The sequence below is a fragment of the Centrocercus urophasianus genome, unplaced genomic scaffold (assembly GCF_019232065.1).
Source record: "Centrocercus urophasianus isolate 14NV4802_14NV808 unplaced genomic scaffold, USGS_Curo_1.0 seq_777, whole genome shotgun sequence".
Lineage (NCBI taxonomy): Eukaryota > Metazoa > Chordata > Aves > Galliformes > Phasianidae > Centrocercus > Centrocercus urophasianus.
This window is the reverse complement of record NW_024885396.1, coordinates 38,888-60,469: the sequence shown is the minus strand read 5'-3', so window position 1 is coordinate 60,469 and position 21,582 is coordinate 38,888. Positions and strand designations below refer to the sequence as shown.

The following is a 21,582-nucleotide window of genomic DNA, read 5'->3' as shown; positions in this document are numbered from 1 at the left end:
CCTTCCCAGCAGTGCTCTGGTATTCTTCTAGTAAACTATTTCTTTTTAGCAACTGTCTTCTTTTAAACACACGTCCTAACTACTATTCTTCTGGGAAATTAGCTCCCTGTTGTGTTAATGCATCAAACCACACCAGGATTTCTACGTAACCGCCCTGCGAAGAGGAACGGTATGAAATCCTGCTCTGCAGAGAGCAGATGCTCAGACAGGGACCATAAATCCATGCTGACTTCCTGCAGAGGGAACTGACCTCTGAGGGAGCAGCGTTAGCAGATTGCTGGCCAGTTCCTGAGCTTGAAAGACTTACAGCACTGTCACCCTGTCGGTAATTGTTGGTAACAAAGCACGTGCTTAATCCCCTCCAATTACGAAATAACAGTTTGCGTTGGTTCTTCTAGTGAGATTGCAAATGGATGTAAGAATTCCATGCTCGTGGCAGGCCATGCCAATGGATTGTTGATGCTCAGCTCAGCCAGATGTGCTGCATCACCCTAACTCCAGTTATGGAGTGCAAGTATCCAGTTATGCGTGCAAGTTCTAACTTAAACCAGTGCCATACAATCAATTTGCTTACAGTGGAGACACATTTATTCCAATACTGAAATCCACGCGTGTCCTTCAAGCTTTAGAAAGCGTGAGGTAGAGGTGCATAAGCTTAAACCTCAGCAATTCCCCTTTGCTACAGCATGCACTTGGCTGCGTCCCTGTTGATGCACGGTAACATGCCTTAAGCCCAGCTCCACAGAGACTTGCTCAATTTCCCTCGGCACTAATCCCTACATTAGTTTTGCTTTTTGACACCAATTCCTTGCTATTGTGAAAATGGCCACTTCAAAGCGTGGAGAAATAGAAAGGACAGCCTAACTCCAACATTGGGATTTAATGTCTCTGCACCACTGTCCTTGTGGACATCAAGGAGGGAAAAAGAAAAGCTGTCTTTCAAAGAATACCAACAACTTACATCAGCCTGGGAGATCAGCAGGTTATTTAGCCCTCAGAGGGTTAGTTTTGTGCAAGGAAAAGGTGGGTGAGGAGTGGGGTAAGCTGGACCATAATCAGACTGCAAGTCCTGTGCAATGAACTGGTTGGCTCTCAGTGTGGAGAAAAGCACCTCCTTCCTCCCCACTCTCAGTATCCTGGCTTGATCCCTCCTGCTTTCCCAGGTGCACTGCCTCCCAAAGCCACAACAGCGGCCTCCATTTCCCTTTCCATACACAATGGCAGTGGATAGGAACCATAAATCCCCAAGTCTGAGTTTCACAGGAGACTACAAAACCTCTTGGGAATGGGGAGAAGGGAAAGTGGGCAGACTTCCCAACCCTGGTACATTTGGAAAAGGCTGAAGAGAAAGCAGCACTCTTTGCTGGAAGCTGAACCCAGAGCCCTCATTAGTGCGAGCTCTGAATGCAGATTTCTTGAACTTGAGTCCCCTGCTCATGCTTTTTTGATCCATTTTCCTCCCAGGCATTTTAATGATTCTATTTGGGATGGGAGCACAAAAAACACCCCATAACACAACAAGCCAAATCAGTCAGCAACACCTGTGCAAGTCCAACACCTTGACAAAAATCCAGGGCTTGAGATTTCAGTTACCAGCACAGATAGTTGCTGAGTGCCAGCCTTGTTTCTTTAAAGGAGATGCACAAATCCAATAGGAAACATAAGACACAACCATACAGATAGTTGCAAACACACAGGTTGACTTGTGTGCATGCAGCTCTAAAGCTGGGCCAAGCAAGGCTGTATCTGTGCACAAAAACAAACCTGTGCAACAGCCATAGGTCTTCTAGAATTGCCTGAGCTCCCTTGACATCTATTAAGATGAAGAATGCCAGGCACATCATATGATTTAGCTGACAACATCACTACAAAAGAAAAAAAGAAAACCACCACATTTTGCCCTCTTCAAGTTTTAAAACCTTGAAGGAGAAAAAGGATTCTGAACTCCTGCAGCTCTGCTTCAGTGCCAGGATACAGAGAAGGAAAGGAGCACAGTGGTGTTACACAACTTTCTCCAGGTCACAGGAGGAAGCAGTGTAGATCAATGTGAAGCTTCTGGCTTTCAACAACAACTCTGAAACCTCCACCCAGGCCTTCACAGAAAGGGCAGCTACCTCAACCTGGGAGCACGAGGTGGAAAGCAGAAAGACAAAGCGATGCTGTGATATTATGAACCTCTTCTTAAGCCCACAAGAGGCTGACCCATAAAAATCTTCAGTACAAGTGCAGTAAAAGTTGGACCCGTAGAAGTGTGGGAGACAGCCACTCTTACCCATGCAGCCTTCCTCTTCATCAACAAACATTTTGGATTTCAGCACACGCTTCCGTTTCCTCTTCTTTCCCCCAGTTGAAGCCTGAAGGACATCACAAGATAGTGAGGCATCAAGAGTTAAAGCCCTGTGCATGGCCTCAGGGCACGAAAGCATCCACCCCAGGAGTCTCTCTAACCAAACTGATAGAGAACGTTTTGTGAATTCCCTTCCCTCCTCAGGACAGGCCAGTTTAAGTCTTGCTAATGCCACTGTTCTCCCCGTCCCACCAGGATGAATTTGAGAGAAACCAAACAACTGAAATGAGACAGCAGCTTCTTCTGTCTGCCAGCACAAGGGGCTGATTCCTCTTGCAGGGCACACGACATTCTGAAACGTGTTTAGCTCTGTGTGGGGTTGTTTCATTATACCTCTGAAGAACGAGGAAATAACAAGGTGTGCATGACACCAGGATGCATGCTGTGACGAACAGCTGTGCTTTCAGTAAAGCTACATGTGCTTTTTCAGCTCAGGGGTTGACTTTGTGCCAACTAGAGCCCACCTCTCTTACGCAGCAGCGATACAAAGTTGAACACTGAGGTTCTCTAGTTTCATTCTGGCCCTGCCTCGACTCCAGAGGCCAAGATTCAGAGGGGAGAGTGTAAAACGCGAGCAACAATTCATAGAGCCATTAGGAGGATAAAAGGGAAGAGAACTGTGCTATATCAGCAGAAAAAAAGCAGAGTTTAAGTAAAGTTGTGCTCTGGATAATGAATGGAGCAGTGAACACGATGGATTCTTTCAAGGTGGATCATGTGATGGACGTGGCAGATGAACAGGACCATCCCCTTGGCATTGGAAAGTGGCTGAGCAATCCCCATCGTGTCAAATGAAAGCAGAAGTTCATCACCATGATGTGAGCTCACCTCAGCGGATGCTGGCTCCAGCTCAGCCTTCAGAGCAGGTACCAGAGGTGGTGGAGATGGAGCTTTCTCTTCCTGGAGTGTGGGAGATGCTGGGACACCTGCCAAGAAGAATACACAAACACCTTAGCAGCAATCAGGTGCAATGTCCCCTTGCCTCTACCACTGTCTCATGTCATGCCACCTAATTTAACTCCGAGTAATTGCTTACAACTTGAATTTAACTTGAGATTTACAACTTCTAACTCAGATCTGAAGACAACACGTTCCAAGAAGCCATCTCTAACCCGACTGCTCACCCTGCACCAAGGTGCCACGCGCTGGGGCTCCTGAAGAAAGCATGGTCAAGGATGGGACAGGATGGGAGAAGCACGTTTGGTATTTTTGGAAAACCAGGCTCAGCCTCACTGAGCAAAGCTTGGAAAACCAACACTGAAAGCAGAATGTTTCAGGCATGTATTTCACCTGTTCAGAAAGAAAAGGGACTGCAACCTGTACAGGAATTGAAAGAGTCAGGGCTAAGTCTACGTATTCTCAAATCACTGCATGACCTCTGTTTCTCTGCCTCTCCCTGAGTGGCAAAAGAGTAATTGCTTCAGAAATGGCATTTCAAATCCCAAATGATCAACCCTATTAGCTTGAAATTGCCTTCATAGAATCACAGAATGGCCTGGGTTGCAAAGGAGCTCAATGCTCATCCAGCTCCAAGCCCTGCTGTGTGCAGGTCGCCAACCAGCAGCCCAGGCTGCCCAGAGCCACATCCAGCCTGGCCTTGAATGCCTGCAGGGATGGGGCATCCACAGCCTCCTTGGGCAACCTGTGCCAGTGCCTCACCACCCTCTGGCTCCAAAACTTCCTCCTCAGATCCAACCTAAACCTCCCCTGTCTCATTTTAAACCCCCCCTTTAATTCAATTCATGCAACAATTAAACATGATACTGCCCACCCCACAAGATTTGAAGGAACACCACAGGGAAAAAAAAAACAAAAACAAAATCCAAGCCATTCCAAAAAGCGAGGTCCATTCTCCCATCTGTCACTGCATTCATCTTTGTGCAGCAGATGGATGCAGTGACTGAGATGCTGGAATCCCTCCAAGGTTTGCACTGCCCCACATGGTCATGGCCACCTCCCCAGCTTTGTATGGTGCAAAACCAACACTGGAGGGTCTCACCAACATGAGACAGGGGCGAGACCAGCAGGGCATGCATAGGTACAAGAAGGTCGAGGTCACTTCTATGGGGCTGGCAGAAGCACAGAGCTGCGACAGCTTAGCAAAATCAAGGCAAGGACAGGGGGGGACGACAGGGGCAGCACTGTGACTAATTGAAATGACTTCAACGAATCCTCTCCAAGTCCACCTACGAAATACTGCCATGCAAGCCCTCAACTGCGGGGGAGAGCAAGGAATGTGGGGGAAGAAACTCCTCATCTGACCTATTGCTTAACAATAACAAGGCTGCGGCTGGCTGCGAGGACAGAGCGCTGCTTGGCTTCTCCTCCCAGCCCTGCTGGCTGCAGTGCTGCCTTCACGCTGTCGTCGTAACACGAATTTTGGATCCGTAGCTGTCCCAAGTGATTAGGTCAGTGTGAAGAGTTACGACTGTGCCAGGCGTGCGGCCAGCTGACCTTCATAGGTTAAGAAGGGCTCAAGCGAAACGGTGGTTGGCTGCCAACGCTCAATAATAAATTACATTCTTCAAACGAGGACTCAGCCTCCTAACTACTGCAGGGAGCGAGGCACAGAAATGCAAACAGAGTGGGATAACATGACTCGGGATTTCACCTTGCTCCAAAGCACCGGGTCTGGCAGCTGTGCTAAGGTAAAACCAAACAAGGGACCTGCTTGGAGGTGCTCACTGCTGGGGGACCGCAGCAAGGACTCAAAATCCTCAATATTCCTCCCAGCCTCACGGCAGCTGCAGGCTGAAAAGCCCACAGGTTGCACAGCACCGAACTCTGCAGGCTACCCGAGCTGGCTGCATCCACTGCAAAATATTTGTAAGGAGTGTGGATGCTAGGAGGGCTGAAAAGGCAGCCTGTGAAAAGCTGTCAACCTCTGCCCGAGGGGTCTTTGGGGGGTTAACCCCAACTGCTTTTGCTTGGGGGAAATTTGGGTGATTCCCCAGCCTCCTCTGAATGACTTACCCCAGGCTTTGGCAGGCAGAAAGCACCTCCTTCCCACGGCAGTGCTTCAGACCACCATCGAGCTGTGGCTCTGTTGCTTTGTTATCCTCTCGCAGCCAGCAAAGCCCTCTGACATGTGATAACTCCTGAGTCAACCTCTTGCTGCTGCCCACAGTTTACTCACCAGCAACAGCTGCGTGAAATGGATACACGTTGGGCAACTGGATGTACCAAAAGATGTAAATCCTGGCTTTGTTTGGTTTGCACTGACCCTGCCTGGAAAAACTGTGAGAAGCTTTAATGCTTTTGCTGCAGCTCTCTGAAACTGATAGAGTTTGTAGGTTACAGTGCCACTGAAATCACCCTCCAAAGTGGCTGTAAAACACTTGTCAACACTATGAAACTGCGCTGGTGTTGGTATAGCTGGAGCTGCCAAACCTCCTGTCCTCTGTGGACACACTTGTGTAGTTTATTCTGGCACTGGAAGCAAAACAACCTGCAGTGACTAAGGCACCCTCAAACCAATGTAACTTTTAATGAAAAATTATTTTAAATGGAGATGATTGTGCCTCGTGGCCCTCTCTGTATTTTCAGCTTGCTACAACGTGCTGACACTTGTAGAAGAAGAGCTTATTTTGGGCTCCCCACTACCCTTGAAATCATAGCATCATAGAATGGTTGGTTTGGAAGAGACCTCAAAGCCTTCCTATCCCCAATCCCTGTTGTAGGCTGTGTGTCCCCCACCAGCTCAGGCTGCCCAGGGCCCCAACCCACAGCCTCGGGCACCTCCAGCCTCCCTGGGCAGCAGTGCCAGGGCCTCTCTGCACTCTGAGTGCAGAATTTCCTCCTCACATCTGACCTAAATCCCCTTCTTTTAAATTACAGTCGTTTCTCCTTGCCCTATCTCCATCTGCCTGTGTAAAAAGTCTCTCTCCCTCCCATCTATCAGCTCCCTTCAGGCTCTGGAAGGCTAAAGCGAGGTCTCCCCACAGCCCTCCCCCTTCTCCAGGCTGAACAACCCCAGCTCCCTCAGCCTGTCTCCATAGAGAGGTGCTCCAACCCAATGGAAATGGTTTGGCTCATTAGTGGAAACAGTGGAAGCTGAGCCAGGAGCCTCTGATAGCTCCTCTGGTGGTTTGGCTTCCCATCTCACCCATTTAAAACTCACCCCTTGATCATCTGTGGGTGAATTATGCAGGTGGTGGCTGAGCTGTGCCAGCCTGGCAGCAGTTCCCAACTGCTGTGCAGCATATGGCACCTCTCCCCTGCTCCCATGGGGATGTGGCACAGAACGTTGTCACTCCAGATCCCATTCTACTCACTGATGATGCTGATAAAAACTGCCCCTGGTCTCTGTAGAAACCCATTTCCAACCTTTCCAAGGGTAAATACACTATAAATCTGGCTGCTGCACATTCATTTACACTGTCCCATCCCTGGAGGTGTTCAAGGCCAGGTTGGATGGGGCCCTGGGCAGCCTGGGCTGCTATGAAACGTGGAGGTTGAAGCAGGGAGGGCTGGAGCTTCATGACCCTGAGGTCCCTTCCAAGCCAAGTCATTCCACGATTCTATGACTCAAAAAATAAAGTTTTACCTAGCTTTCATTTTTACATCCCTTTGGTTTCCATCTATTTCAAAGAAATGCTTTCAAACAAAAACAGGGGAGATTTAGACTGGATTTGAGGAAAATAAGAGCAGTGAGGCACTGCACAGGTTGCCCAGGGAGGTGTAGATGCCCAAGGTCAGGGGATGGGGCTGAGAGCACTGATGGAGCTGTGGGTGTCCCTGTGCACTGCAGGGAGTGGGACCTGATGGCCTTTAGGGGTTCCCTTCCAACTCAAACGATTTTATGACTCTATAAAAAAGGGAGAAGACAGGAGCTCTCTGATTTCCAATCTTTCCCTTTTGAAAAAGGGAACAGTACAAAGCTGATCTGTAGAATATATAGATTTGTACACACTAACTGTCATCTGCAGAAGTTTACAACACGTAATGCAAATCTGTTTCTCTACATGATGGAAAGAACAGAGGACTATGATGCAGGAAGAGCATCAGCAGTGACAAGAAAATCCAATTTCCTGCATCCATCTCCAGCAGGTTAGATATGAGAAAAACATAAACCAATCCTCCCCAATCAGTAGTGGGTAGGTAACCTTTCTTTTAAGGACTAAAGCTACAGAGAGCAAGGTCAGTAAGTTAACTGGGTTCTCAACCTGACCTTTAGAGGTCCCTTCCAACTCAAATGACTCTACAGACTCAAAAGGTGGGCCTGGGAAAATCTAATGAGGTTCAACACAGCAAAGTGCCAGGTTTGGCATTTGGGCCGGAGGAATCCCAGGCATTTATTTATACAGACTGGAAGGAGCAGTGCTTGAGAGCAGCCCTGCAGAGAAGGACCTGGGGGTGCTGGTGGATGAAAAGCTCAACATGAGCCAGCAGTGCTCCTGCAGCTCGGAAAGCAAATGGGATCCTGGGCTCCATCAGCAGAGGGGTGGCCAGCAGGGACAGGGAGGTGATTGTCCCCCTCTGCTCTGCTCTTGTGAGGCCCCATCTGCAGCACTGCGTCCAGGGCTGGAGCCCCCAGCACAAGAAAGACAGGGAGCTGTTGGAGAGGGTCCAGAGGAGCCACCAAGATGAGCAGAGGGCTGCAGCACCTCCCTACAAAGACAGGCTGAGGGAGCTGGGCTTGTTGAGCATGGAGAAGAGAAGCTGCAGGGTGACCTCAGTGCAGCCTGCAGTGCCTCAAGGGAGCCTGCAGACAGGAGGGGAGTCAGCTCTGTGAAAGGGGAGATGGCAGCAGGACAAGGGGAAATGGTTTGGAGTTGAGGGAGGGCAGCTGGAGGTTGGATGTCAGGGGGAAGTTGTTTAGAGAGAGAGTGGTGAGGTGCTGGAACAGCTGCCCAGAGAGGCTGTGATGCCCCGTCCATCCCTGGAGGTGTTCAAGGCCAGGTTGGATGGGGCCCTGGGCAGCCTGGGCTGCTATGAAATGCAGAGGTTGATGGCCCTGCCTGCAGTTTGGGGGTTGCACCTTCATGATCTTTGATGTCCCTTCCAACCCCGGCCATTCTGTGATTCTATGAAAAGCAGTGGGTATGCAGCAAGCAGTTCACAGAGCCCTAGGGAAGGCAATCCTCCATTTATGAGGGTCTGCCCCACAATATTGAAGAGTTATAACAGAAGGAGATTTGGAAAACAGACTGTGAGGTCACTTCCCAAACTTGCTGTGTCAGAACTCCATCACGAACACGTGAGGCCAAGGTTCCCTAACTCACAACAGCAAAAAGCAGATCCAACAACAAGCTTTCCATGCTCCTAAGAGCAACCTTTCCATCCATCCCTGAAGCAAAGGATTCCTTTCTGCCTGCTCTCACTAGCAGACGATTGGTGAGCTGAGAGATTCCAGCCCAGCACGGAGCAGCACATCAAGTGGCAATTCCAATCTTCCTCTGCAGAGCACAACAACACAGCTTGTCAGTAAGCTGTGTGATGAGCAAATGGAAAGACCAGATAAGAGCTTACAAACATTTAAAGAAATAAATACCATGGAGTGTGGGCATACATATATATGTATTTTTTTTTTAGGGCTAAACAAGGAGCTGCACACAGGAATGTGATGAAATTAAGGCTGATCATGATGAATGGCTTCCTGAGAGATTTATCATCCTGTGGCATAGTTTCAGTGGAAGCAATGGATGCCTGATGACAGAGATCACTTGAAATTATGCTGGGTAAAAGAGAAATGATGAAAACAGGCCTAAGGTAGCACAGAGACCTCTAAGATACCCAGCTTCATTCTTGTGTTACAGATTCTCTTCATCTTACGGTTGCTTCTCCATAGCAAATAAGCAAACAGCTCCAGTTCTGCAGTCCCAGCTCTCTCCTAACACAACCTATGAGCTGTTTCACCTTTTTTTTTTTTTACTGGAGCTGTACACTGCACTGTTGGTTTCAATTATTTGCCCATAATGATCTCCGAATTCTTTTCCTGATCAGTTTGTTGGATGACTGTTCCACTTAGCACGTATTCCCTAGCTCAGTCCCCAACTTATTTTCCAGTTATCTATATTGAACGGCATTTGTCACCTCAATTATCCAAATTCTTTGGAATCTGCCTCTGCTGTTCCTCATTATAAGCCCAAAATTTGTGACGTTCTGGGCACCCAACTCCTACCAAAGCCAACAGCCACCGAGGAGACGCAGAGTCGCATCGGATATGGCTCAGCTGTTTTGCCTCCAGCTTCTCTATTTAGTTTTTTGGAAATCTTGCTTTCAATGCTGTCTTCCAAACCATTTCTATAAACAGACAGAATAAAAGATGCTAAAAATGACCCCGGGAGAGGGAAGGTCACTTTGCAATTGCTTACTAACTAAACTGGTTATGACCAGTCCTGCAGTTCTGGAAGGCACAGTATCTTCCCAGAACCTCCCTTGCACACATCAGCATGACGGGCAGCACACTTGGTGATGAGACAGCCAGATCTGAGCTAAGCTAAAACAAAGACTGAATGACTGAGGCACCCCAACGGAACGCCAAAACGCTCACAGCATTAGAAAACCAGAAAGCTCCAACTGCAGCCATTTGCACAGTTGTCAGTCCTCTCTCAACCCCTCAATCGTTGACCCAACAGCCTTAGATAGGAGCAGTGCTGGAGCCAGGCCCCTGGCCCCACATGGCTGCTTGTTTTTGCATCTCTTACCTTCCTCATCACTGCTGTCAGATTCCAGTTGTTTGATTCTCTTCCTCTTCTTCTTTTGATTTTCGGGCTCTCTTTCCTCCTCGTTGTCAGACTTGTCCATCCTCTTCATTTTACTGCCACAAAGAAAAATTAAAGTAAGGAATGAAAACACACCATCCCTTGTGTGTGCGCATGAGAACGCTGCATGCACTGCATACGTTGCTGATAGAAGAGCTGCCAGCAAGGAGATCAAATACCTCTGCTACCTCCTAAAAACATGTGAGCATCACATGATGAAGTATACTCACCCATACCATCAGACAGAGGTGCAAGGGCATTTTTAAGCCTCTCAACCTTACCCATATTCCGTTCTCTAAAACAAGGAGGACTTCTTCAGCCCCTCTGCAGCTCAGTGTTTTGCCCAGTGCCTCACCTAGCTTGGCCACAGCAAGCTGGCAAGCAGGCATTTCTGATCTTGTCTCTATAGCTCAGGCTCCCAAACACTCATGTCCCCAACAGCATCGCTCAGAAGCTCTTTTGACAGACTGCTCGCCACTGACTGACTATGAGGTAGTGTCTCAGAATCCTGGAGCCATTTTTAAAGACTACTGGAAAAATAAAATAGCTTCTTTCTTTTTAATGTTGGCGAGACACGTCAGACTAACAAGCCTGGAGGCTAAAGGCCCACGTATCCTCATGGAGCTGGTATGGCCCAAGTGGCCTTCCCAACACCACGCTGCCAACACGCCGTTTCCAGGCCCCTGGACTGAATAGGACTATCAATAAGAAGACCAGTTAGCACCAACTGCCATGGTGGGCTGGGTGGTGCACTCACCTATTTAGTTAGCAACAGATTGAGACCACCAATTAATTACTCATAGGCCACCAGAGAGCCATCAGACTGTAATGATTTTTTGTCCCTGTCAGTTTGGGTTGGATTAAACACAAAGGGTTGAACTTAAAATTTACTTGGAGCTTCAGCCCAAAGTAAACCAGCGGCATTGAAAGCAGCAGTACATTTGCTATGGGAATCAACAAGCAGAACTTTGTGTGCTGGGAGCTGTGTACATATAAGCTTGGGAATATACTGCCTTCCCTGCAACACAGGTGCTCCTGCCAGCCCCCACAGATTGCCTGTGGGGTCCGTGCTCAGCCTGCTCACAGCATGAGGCTGTCTCATGGAACGCCATCCCCTCCCACTGGACAGTACCTGGACCGTGTCCCTTCCCATTTGCAAAGGCACAGATGGCCCTGAGGCATCCACAGCACTAAATGGAAAAGACCTATTAAGAAAGGATTCTAAGAGAGAGAAATTTAGACACGTTTAATGCTGTTTAGTAGCTGGGAAGAGGAGGCATGCCAACGCTGTACATCCAGCCAGCTCAATGTAAGGCCATCAACAAACAGGTTGAGAGATCACAGTGAACCTGACTAGTGTGGCCCACCTCTTTTTGTCCTTTTGTTGAATTTTAGCAGGCTCTGTTTTCCTCCCAGGTTTCTCTACCATGGTGTTAGGGGATGACTCTGGTTCTGCTGCAGGAACTGAAGTCTTGACAGCTTCTTTTTCCTCCTTTGGCTGCTCAGGCACTGAGTTGACTTTGAGTTTACCTGTGAATAAAGCATTTAAAAAGTAAAGAATGTACTTATGACAACTCATAAAGGAGTGGGTTAAGCAAAACAGTGCACCAGCAATACAGACAGCACTGCAGATGATGCATAAAAGCTTTAAGGGATCTGGATGGACCAAGCTGAGTAATACAAGGACATGCTTGGGTCTGCAGCTGATTTGCTTCTACTGTTCCTGATGGCACAGCACCAAAGGTGCCAAAGCCAAAGGTGCTGCAGCAGTTCATAAACACTACAAAGAAGGCTGGAAGGCAGTGGCAGAAGCTGGTATGGTCATTAGGGCCATAAGACACCACAAAGGATTGGGAGCCCATCCCTCTTCTACACATCCCCCCTGACAAAACACCACATCCATCTTTACTGTCAGTTCACTCCTTTTAAATTGGAGCTTTAATTGAGCAAGAAGAGCCCAGAAAAAGAGAAATCAGGATTGATGAAAAGCAAGGAGAAGTGCGTGCAGCCTCCAGCCTGTGTAACATTACTAAAAATACTGAGTGTGGGCTCCAGTGTAGCAGTTTGTCTCTTTCTCAGCTCCAATCTCATCAAGAATCAGTCTCTTTGGCCTATGCAGCACCACGAACACAGGCAATTCTACTGCAAAAGGCTTAACCTAGCACCAGCAAGGTGGGAATGGATAGCAGTAAAAAAGTCAGGCTGACTTAACAGCATTACCTATCAGGTTAATCAGATAACTGTAGGCACATGCAGAGGCCATTTAGAAGCCTGCACCATCCCTAGCAGGAGATCACAGAATGATAGAATGGCCTGGGTTGCAAAGGAGCTCAATGCTCACCCAGTTCCAACCCCCTGCTGTGTGCAGGGTCACCAACCAGCAGCCCAGGCTGCCCAGAGCCACATCCAGCCTGGCCTTGAATGCCTGCAGGGATGGGGCATCCACAGCCTCCTTGGGCAACCCGCTCCAAGGAAATGGATGGGAAAAGCATCTAACAATGAGATCAAGAAGAGCAGAGGCTGTTGAGGGCTCAGAACGCCAACATCTTTCTGACAGTGCTCAGAAGATGGGCTGGCTGGCTGACTGAATGAGGGAAAAAGCTCCAAAGGAGGAGCCTGAGTGACAGCTATCTTCTTTATCATTGATAGCACAGGGCTGGAGGACACAACTATTGCTAACTCAGGGCTTTCTGGCAATGGTGAAGTCTTTGAAGCCAGAAAAGGCACACTGACACATGGGGATTAAGTCTTACCTCTGGAATCACCCTATCTTTTCTATACACGTAATCATTTCCAGTTCTGCCCAGTTTGCTGGGGGCTCAGGAGAGGACCTACCCCCACTAGAAGTCACTGAAATACATCCACAAATTTATCCTGCCTTATCTTCACCACGCAATTTCAATCTCCTGAGTTTTCAGAATGTGAGCTTTTGGTCCAGGGCCCTTCAAAGACGTAAGAACGTAATGAAGTTAATTGCAGTAAGTGCCCTTAGACTTGGGAGTCTCAGGCTGAAAGCACTGTGTGCAATCTGCTACACCAAAACAGGAGCTCCAAGATGTCCATCAGCACTGCAAGCTGCGCTCATTGACTGTACCCTGCAGATTTTAACAGCTGCTTGCTAGACAGCAACCTTTGCCATTTACTCCTTCCCAGCAACTCCTCTTCTAATCCCCTGGGATTTTTGATTGGAAGAACATCTTTGAAGAACGCTCTGTAGTGCTTTTCCAACATCTAATCAAAAGCTTTGGCATGCTTTCTTTAGCCATGGGCAGCTTCAGTTGGAAGGAGCCTCCAGAGGCCATCTAACCCCCAGCTCAAAGGCAAAGACCATCTCTCATTTTTCTATGCTGATTAGCAGCTCTGTGCAGTTTGCAGGATAGGAATTAACCCTAAATCTTAACTAGAGGCTCCTCAGTGATTTGTGATGAAAAATGAGCATCATTAACATGCTCAGTGCAACAGGTTTTGGCAAACACTCTGCCAATAGCTGATCGTTCAGCCAACAGTGCTCACTTCAAATCAGCTAAAAATCCTTCCTGGGTTAGTCTGCACAAATACGTCATCTTAATTGATCTCTACCCAGCAAGCTTGTTGTCTGAAACATTCCACTTACAACTTTAATTTTTGCCTTAAGAGCTGCATGCCAAAAAAATTAACCCCTCTGAGTTCAAAAGAGCAGAATGATAGAAAGGCCTGGGTTGCAAAGGAGCTCAATGCTCATCCAGCTCCAAGCCCTGCTGTGTGCAGGTCGCCAACCAGCAGCCCAGGCTGCCCAGAGCCACATCCAGCCTGGCCTTGAATGCCTGCAGGGATGGGGCATCCACAGCCTCCTTGGGCAACCTGTGCCAGTGCCTCACCACCCTCTGCCTCCAAAACTTCCTCCTCATATCCAACCCAAACCTCCCCTGTCTCACTTTCAAGCCATTCCCCTTGTCCTGTCACCACCCACCCTCACACACAGCCGTTCCCCCTCCTGTTTATCTGCTCCCTTCAAATATTGCACGGCCACCATGAGGTCTCCCTGCAGCCTTCTCTTCTCCAAGCATGATGTGGAGAACCTGAAGAAAAATGAAGGATATCAAGGACATCCAACAAGCCTCATGTCACCAGGGTGGGGTGAACAGAGGGTGAGCAGCTCTGCTCCTTTTTCACTATTCATACCTCCCCAACACAGCTGCACAGCCAGACACCTGCCATCACTAATTACTTCTAATTACTGCTTAGCTAAAAAAAATAAAATAAATTGATTTCCAATATCCCTCAGGACTTTCATTTATATATTTTTTGACTACAGAGGGTTGGTACCTAACCACAACTGACACCTGGCATCGAGCACTTACTCATGGCAGCTTTTCCAAAGAAGTTGTTCATGATGTTGGCCTTTGCTGATGGCTTACTGCTCGCTGCAGACACCTGGAAGCAAACAGAGGAGTAACCACAGGAATTATTCACGAAACACAGCCCTCAAAATGCACAGCACTGCTTCTGGACAAACAGAATTAACACGTATAACTTGCTGCCTGGTCAGCATCTCAGATTTCAACACCTGTGTAGGAGAATTTGAGAAGAGTAGATAATAAATGGATCAAAAGGTTGAGAGTCCCTCAGCACTCTGGAGGCTGGGCCTTCAGAGCTAACCTAGGTCACATTCCATCTGATGGCTCACAGTGTTACTGAAAGAAGTGGTTGGGATTTGGGTCTGTTCCCAGTAAAGAACTGTTCTTTTTTTTTTTTTTGCAAAATATCAGTGCCTCAATTCATGGTAACCATCAGAGGAAAGAACACAGATTGGCCAAAGCATGAAGACTTTATCCAGCTCCTCTGGCACAAATGCTGCACTGCTGAGCAGTCTGCAAAGAACTATCATTGCTCCATTCCATTCCTATAGCCACTAGCAAAAAGAAAAATCACACACACAAACACACACACCTAGGAGAGCTTGGTCTCCTAATCCCATTTATTTTCACGTAAAACAACCAGACTCTAAACTTTCCTAAACATTCAGACAAGCACGTTTCATCAGTTCTAAATCACAAAAATGAACCAAAATGTACTCCATTGTTATAAAAAAAAAAAGCCAAACCACGCACAGAGAACATTACCATTTTAATACCCACTTGGAGGCCACACTGCTTTAAAAAGACTTGTGCTAATTAGAATTAAAACATAATCCTGTGCTGGAAAAAAGCAGCAGCTGGGAAGATAAACATTCTAGTCTTGCACAGGTCAGGCTCTGAAGCTTCCCTCGCAGACCAAGTTTAAACACCTTGATACTTTTAAGACCTGGGCTTCTCACATTTCACATATTGCTCAAAACAAATCCTTTTAAGCACAATAGAGAGCACGAGATCCTCAACTGGTGTATATATTGGCATAACTGAAGACAATGGAACAATTGCCTCAATGATGCAGCTATGCTGGTTTACACTAGTTGAAGATCTGGCTCAAAGAGGAACGTCAAAGTGTCAAAGTGATGGCAAATACACTTCAGTGGGCAGGTCAAGAGTGTGGCACATATACTTCCCTCAGAGGGGACTTGATGACAGAAGGCATCTTCTGTGACTGTGACACAGTTAAACACCTACAGAAGCACCTGAGCTGCCCAGCAGGCAGCAAGCTTAGCACTGGAAGCAGAGGATGAGGCTGCAGTGTGGCTGGTTAAGGTTAGCTAAATTCATAGCATCATTAAGGTTGGAAAAGAGTTCTAAAATCACCAAACACAACCCATCCTCACTGTGCCCATTCCTCATGGTGGCCTTGCAATATTTGAAGGGAGTGGATAAACAGGAGGGGAAATGGCTGTTGATGAGGGTGGGTGGTGACAGGACAAGGGGGAATGGCTTTAAAGAGAGACAGGGGAGGTTTGGGTTGGATGTGAGGAGGAAGTTTTGGAGCCAGAGGGTGGTGAGGCACTGGCACAGGTTGCCCAAGGAGGCTGTGGATGCCCCATCCCTGCAGGCATTCAAGGCCAGGCTGGATGTGGCTCTGGGCAGCCTGGGCTGCTGCTTGGCGACCTGCACACAGCAGGGCTTGGAGCTGGATGAGCATTGAGCTCCTTTGCAACCCAGGGCATCCTGTGATATGATTCTATGATGTGATAACGTCCCCAGGTGCCACATCTACCCTCTTCTCAAACACCTCCAAGGGCAGTGACTCCACACCTCCCTGGGCAGCCCATCCCAATACCTTACCACTCCTTCAGCAAAGAAACTTTTCTTAACATCCAACATGAAGAGCAAAGCTAGAAGAGCAGTTCATTAAAGCCGTTAACCCAAAGGGTCTGACGTCACTTACACTTGGAGCCTCCTTAGCTTTGGGTTCTTTATTTGCATCCTGGGCTTTGGAAGCAGCTTTGGCTGCAAACATCCCCATGATCCCCTTGGGGGGCTGCGAGCTCTGCTTAGCAGCTGTAGGACCGTGGCCATTGAGTGGTGGTGTGCTGACAGTGCTTGTGTCACTCGGTGTCTGGGAAGCAGACCGTGCCAACGTCCGTGCTTGAGCAACTTCAGCTGGAGTCCTGGGGACTGCATCAGCACAGCGAATGGCACTGAACCTGTGTGAAGGAGTGAGAAATTGAGTTAACCTCTGGGGTGTCCACCTCCTCTGGGGTGTCCACCTCAGCTCCCTCCCAGGCAGCGCATTGCTTCTCCTGTTCCGCATTCTCCTGTTATGGGAAGAGCAATTTAATTTGTGCCAGGGCTGGCACTGAGGAAAAAAAACTAGGGAGACCTCTACTGAAAAGATCAGCTGGACCTGTCAGCAGGAGCCAGAGCATTCAGATGCAAAACAAGTTCAGATTTTATGGGGGAGGAGGAGGGAGCCCATCTTCACACCCAGGGTGGGGATGGAGTCAACTGCATTCTATTCCTAAACTGGTTGCACTCCCTCAGGCTTGCAGCAGACATAGTTTTGCTATCTGATGAGCTTTACAACTTTCAGATGCTTTGACAAGAGTCCATTACAGCTGCAGCAAGCAGGTAAGGAGATCACAGCTGCAACCCAACTGCTGAGGTGGCTCCCAAGGCATCGAGGGACTTCGCTATATAAAGGCATTTCCATGCAATCTCTTGCAGACGGAGATGCATCTCAGCTTGCAGCAGTCTGAAACGTGATTGTCTGAGGGAGGCTGAGATACAAGAATTGAACGACGTGCTCACAGTTACAACACAAGTCACTGACAGTCAGGAATAGCTGTACCCAAAAATAACCCAGTTCTGCTCCCCACTGTGCGAATCACAGGCGAGGCTTTCCAGATTTCCTACAGCAATGCCACAAAAGAGCACGGGCTCACGCCTCCCCATCCATGGAATGACACAGCTGTTTTTATTTGCATAAGAAAGCAAGCAGTTCTCTGCCAATTAATTGCCTCAGCATTAGCAGTCCACTTTGACTCCGATCACAAACTGAAACGCATCAGCAAATATCTGTATGGCACTTTGAGGCTGCAGCAGCCATCTCTCGACAGCCAAACCTTTAAAGGAAGGAAAGATGACATTGAGGGAAAATATTCCCCCTTTCTTTTCTACTTTCAGCCTCTTTTCAGCTCACTGCTACTCCATAAACACTCGTGAGCAACACCAGAACTCACCAGATTACAAACGACACGTGATCATCAATGGCTGTATTGAGTGTGCAGCAAAGCACATCTCAACCTCACGCACCTCTGGAAGTTACCTTGCCTTAATGCTGCTGTGTGACTATAGCTCGTGGGCTCCATCCAAAATTCACTCAATAATCACTGAAAAAACAAGCAATGTTTGGACTGTGCTCTGCAAGCAAGGAGCTGCTTCCGCTTGGAAAGCTGACATTAGCAACATACATTAAATCCAGCTATTTACATGAGGGCACCAAGTCACCTCCACTGCCTTCGCAGCATAAGAGGTCCCATACAAATACAGAGGAGAATATATAGATCCTGGCCCCAGAGCTTATGAGATATATGGACTGAGAAGGAAATAAGAAGCCAGTGGGTTCTGTTTGCTATAAACATGCACATAGTCAGAGCTCTGTGCTCGCAGGGACTGTGGGGATCTCATCCCAGCTGTAACAGACTGCTCATGTAGTGGACAAGTCCAAGGGAGAGGGAACAGGGCTGGTCTGAATTTCGTTCAGCCAGCACACAGATGAAGAAGCTGCGTTTTTCTCAGTTTGTTTGGGAATTTCTGCTCCAAAGCCAGGAGGAGAATTAAACCTAGGCTGCAGAAAGCAGATTTCAGAACCTGCACTGTCTAAATCTGCTGCGTGTACAAATCTGAAAGGCAAGCATCTCTAAGACACAGGCACCCCCATGTGGGGCTACCCCTCAGTAAACAGAGCAGAACAAGGTGAAGGCAGCCAGAAGAACGCCATACCTCTCCCCTAAAGCTGGGCTTTCCACTGCCTCCTATGGCACTGACATTCACATCTCAAATGCAGTTTCTAAGATCTTATTCTTCACCCAGAGGGTGGTGAGGCACTGGCACAGGTTGCCCAAGGAGGCTGTGGATGCCCCATCCCTGCAGGCATTCAAGGCCAGGCTGGATGTGGCTCTGGGCAGCCTGGGCTGCTGGTTGGTGACCTGCACACAGCAGGGCTTGGAGCTGGATGAGCATTGAGCTCCTTTGCAACCCAGGGCATTCTGTCACTCTATGATTTTCTCACACTGTTGTGAGCATTTTGCCATTTCTACTCTTCTATTCCATACTCTTTCTACAACTTAGTATTGTAGAAGCTAGAAGGAGCATCCACCCTCCTTCTAACACACAGTGCCCATGGTGCTGCACGTAGCAACTGCAGCAAGATGAAGCTGTCAGAGTGGAAATGCATCTGAATGAAAGGTCAGAGATGCCAGGCACCACACTGAGGGAAAGAAGGAGGCTGAAGTTCTTCTGAATTCTAAGGCAACCTTCTACTAATCCAACCACAAACAACGCTTGTTCACACTTCCATACGGGGAATGAGTTCCTGCAAACCATCTTAGAATCCCTACCATGCCCTGGGTTGCAGAGGAGCACAGCGCTCATCCAGCTCCAAGCCCTGCTGTGTGCAGGTCGCCAACCAGCAGCCCAGGCTGCCCAGAGCCACATCCAGCCTGGCCTTGAATGCCTGCAGGGATGGGGCATCCACAGCCTCCTTGGGCAACCTGTGCCAGTGCCTCACCACCCTCTGGCTCAAAAACTCCCTCCTAATACCCAACCTAAACCTCCCCTGTCTCACTTTAAAGCCATTCCCTCTTGTCCTATCACCATCCACTCTTGTAAACAGCTGTTCCCCCTCCTGTTCACGTGTAGTGAAAGGCCACAAGGTCTCCCTGCAGCCTTCTCTTCTCCAATCTCAACAAGCCCAGTTCCCTCAACCTTTTCTCATAGGAGAGGTGCTCCAGCCCTCTGACCACCTTAGTGGCCCTCCTCTGGGCCCTCTTCAGAGAGGTGGAAGAGACCAAAGAGCAAAGGCACAGACCCATAAAACAGAAGGCAAGCTCAGGTTACTGCTTTGCTGAACAAATCACTTGTGCTTTTGTACTGTTTCAATTTACCCTTCCTGTGTGACAGAGAACTGGATAAAATCGGGGATGATTAAGTGTGGCCAGGAAATGAGAAAAATGTTTCTAGCCATCTGACAAGAAAGGTACTGGAACTCTGCTGGAATAACAGAGTAAGTGAAGCAACTGTAAGCTGGAAATAGCTCCGTTTATAAAGCAATCATCAACGTGCTGTCTGGGGACTGGTTTGGCATGGCTCTTCTCTAGCTTTCTAAAAATCCAGGCATATTTGGTAACCACTGCCTTCTGCTGAAGTGCACTGGGTAACAACGTTTCATCAGTCTCGACTCACACTGCATAAGAAGGAAAACCAAGGAGCAACTCACTTGCTGCAGTTGTGCAGGTTGGTTTTGATGATATCGTAGTCTGTGTTGTAGAGCGGCCCACTGTCTTTGAGCAGGGCTTTCTGAATGCTGTACACATGGATGCTGGTAACCGTGGTCAGTTTAGACTTTATTGCTGGGTGGGGAGAAAGAAGAGACCTCTGTTAGCACAGCCATTAAAGAACCAGGGGACAGCTCTACCTGAATTCATAGAATGGCCTGGGTTGCAAAGGAGCTCAATGCTCATCCAGCTCCAAGCCCTGCTGTGTGCAGGTCGCCAAGCAGCAGCCCAGGCTGCCCAGAGCCACATCCAGCCTGGCCTTGAATGCCTGCAGGGATGGGGCATCCACAGCCTCCTTGGGCAACCTGTGCCAGTGCCTCACCACCCTCTGGCTCAAAAACTCCCTCCTAATACCCAACCTAAACCTCCCAAGTCTCAGTTTAAAGCCATTCCCCATTGTCCTATCACCATCCACTCTCGTAAACAGCCGTTCCCCTCCTGTTTATCCACTCCTTCAAGCACTGAAGGCCACCATCAGGTCTCCCAGCAGCCTTCTCTTCTCCAAGCCAAACAAGCCCAGTTCCCTCAACCTTTCCTCACAGCAGAGCTGCTCCAGCCCTCTGATCATCTCAGTGCCCTCCTCTGGGCCCGCTCCAAGAGCTCCACATCTTCATACAAATCTCAGCGTTTGCCTTCACAAAACCCAGCATCTGGGATCCAGAATATCTACACGTCCACCTAAAATTCAGCAAGAAAAGGATGGTGATACCCTTATGCTGCTGCAGCTGCTCCCTGCCATTAAAGATACCAACTAACACTGCAGGGTTTGCTCCATTAATCCACTGAAATCAACGTTTTGTCTCTTTGGCTCTATTTAGACCGCAGCCTTGAGACCAGAGCTGCTTTCTTTTTTATTTTAAGCAATTCTTTGTTCTCTGCTTCTATCGCTCTTTCCACGCCGCCCTGGTTTGAGACGGAGCTTCGAGGCACTGCAAAAATACACTCAGTAATCATTTCTTGGGGCCAGTCCTAGTCTGAACAGCCCTGCTCCCATCGCAAAGCTCAGCCTCTTCCAAATGTAAGTCAGACCTTTGGCTGGCTTTGAATACAAAAAACATGAACAACTCTGCTCTTCCCACCACACAGCACACATAATTCAGCAGACCTGACGGATAGTAGCTGCACTGCTTGACAATACCCTGATGAAGACAACTTCACTAGAAATCTACCTCACATTTCAAAGAAAAATAACACAAGTCAGGCCATTCATACTGATGGTAAAGGTCACAAACACCACAGCTTGTTCTCAAACACCAAAGACGTTACTTGAAAGTGACAACATCACTTTGCAGCTGTGTTTCTGTTGTCATCAGAGCTCATTAGCAGGATCAGACGTGCAAAAAGACAGAACAGAATCCCTGTTGATTAAAATGTGCAGCGGGGAAATCAGACCTCAGTCCCAAGGCTGCAAAGTTACCGAGCTGTTGGCTCAGATGGTCAAAATTCTGAGAAACAAACTGGTACAAGAAGTACACACCTGAACTGCACACAGCCTGACCAGGCACTTCATGCACAGATGCCAAGTGCTGAGCTCTGCTCACTTTGTTGTTCTTTCAAAGCAGAAAAGCATTTTGGAACAGGTTGCCCAAGGAGGCTGTGGATGCCCCATCCCTGCAGGCATTCAA

General features: G+C 48.3%; 1 protein-coding gene across 1 annotated transcript in view; it reads right to left on the bottom strand.

Moving 5' to 3' along the window:
* Positions 1-21,582, bottom strand: part of POLD3 (DNA polymerase delta 3, accessory subunit) — a 30,102-nt gene that overhangs the window by 1,610 nt on the left and 6,910 nt on the right. The window contains exons 5-11 of the mRNA XM_042838362.1: positions 19,900-20,032; positions 16,348-16,606; positions 14,394-14,466; positions 11,421-11,583; positions 9,997-10,109; positions 3,176-3,273; positions 2,273-2,354 (exon numbers count right to left, since the gene is read on the bottom strand). Coding sequence (XP_042694296.1) covers positions 2,273-2,354; positions 3,176-3,273; positions 9,997-10,109; positions 11,421-11,583; positions 14,394-14,466; positions 16,348-16,606; positions 19,900-20,032 — 921 coding nt within the window. The remainder of the gene's footprint in view (positions 1-2,272; positions 2,355-3,175; positions 3,274-9,996; positions 10,110-11,420; positions 11,584-14,393; positions 14,467-16,347; positions 16,607-19,899; positions 20,033-21,582) is intronic.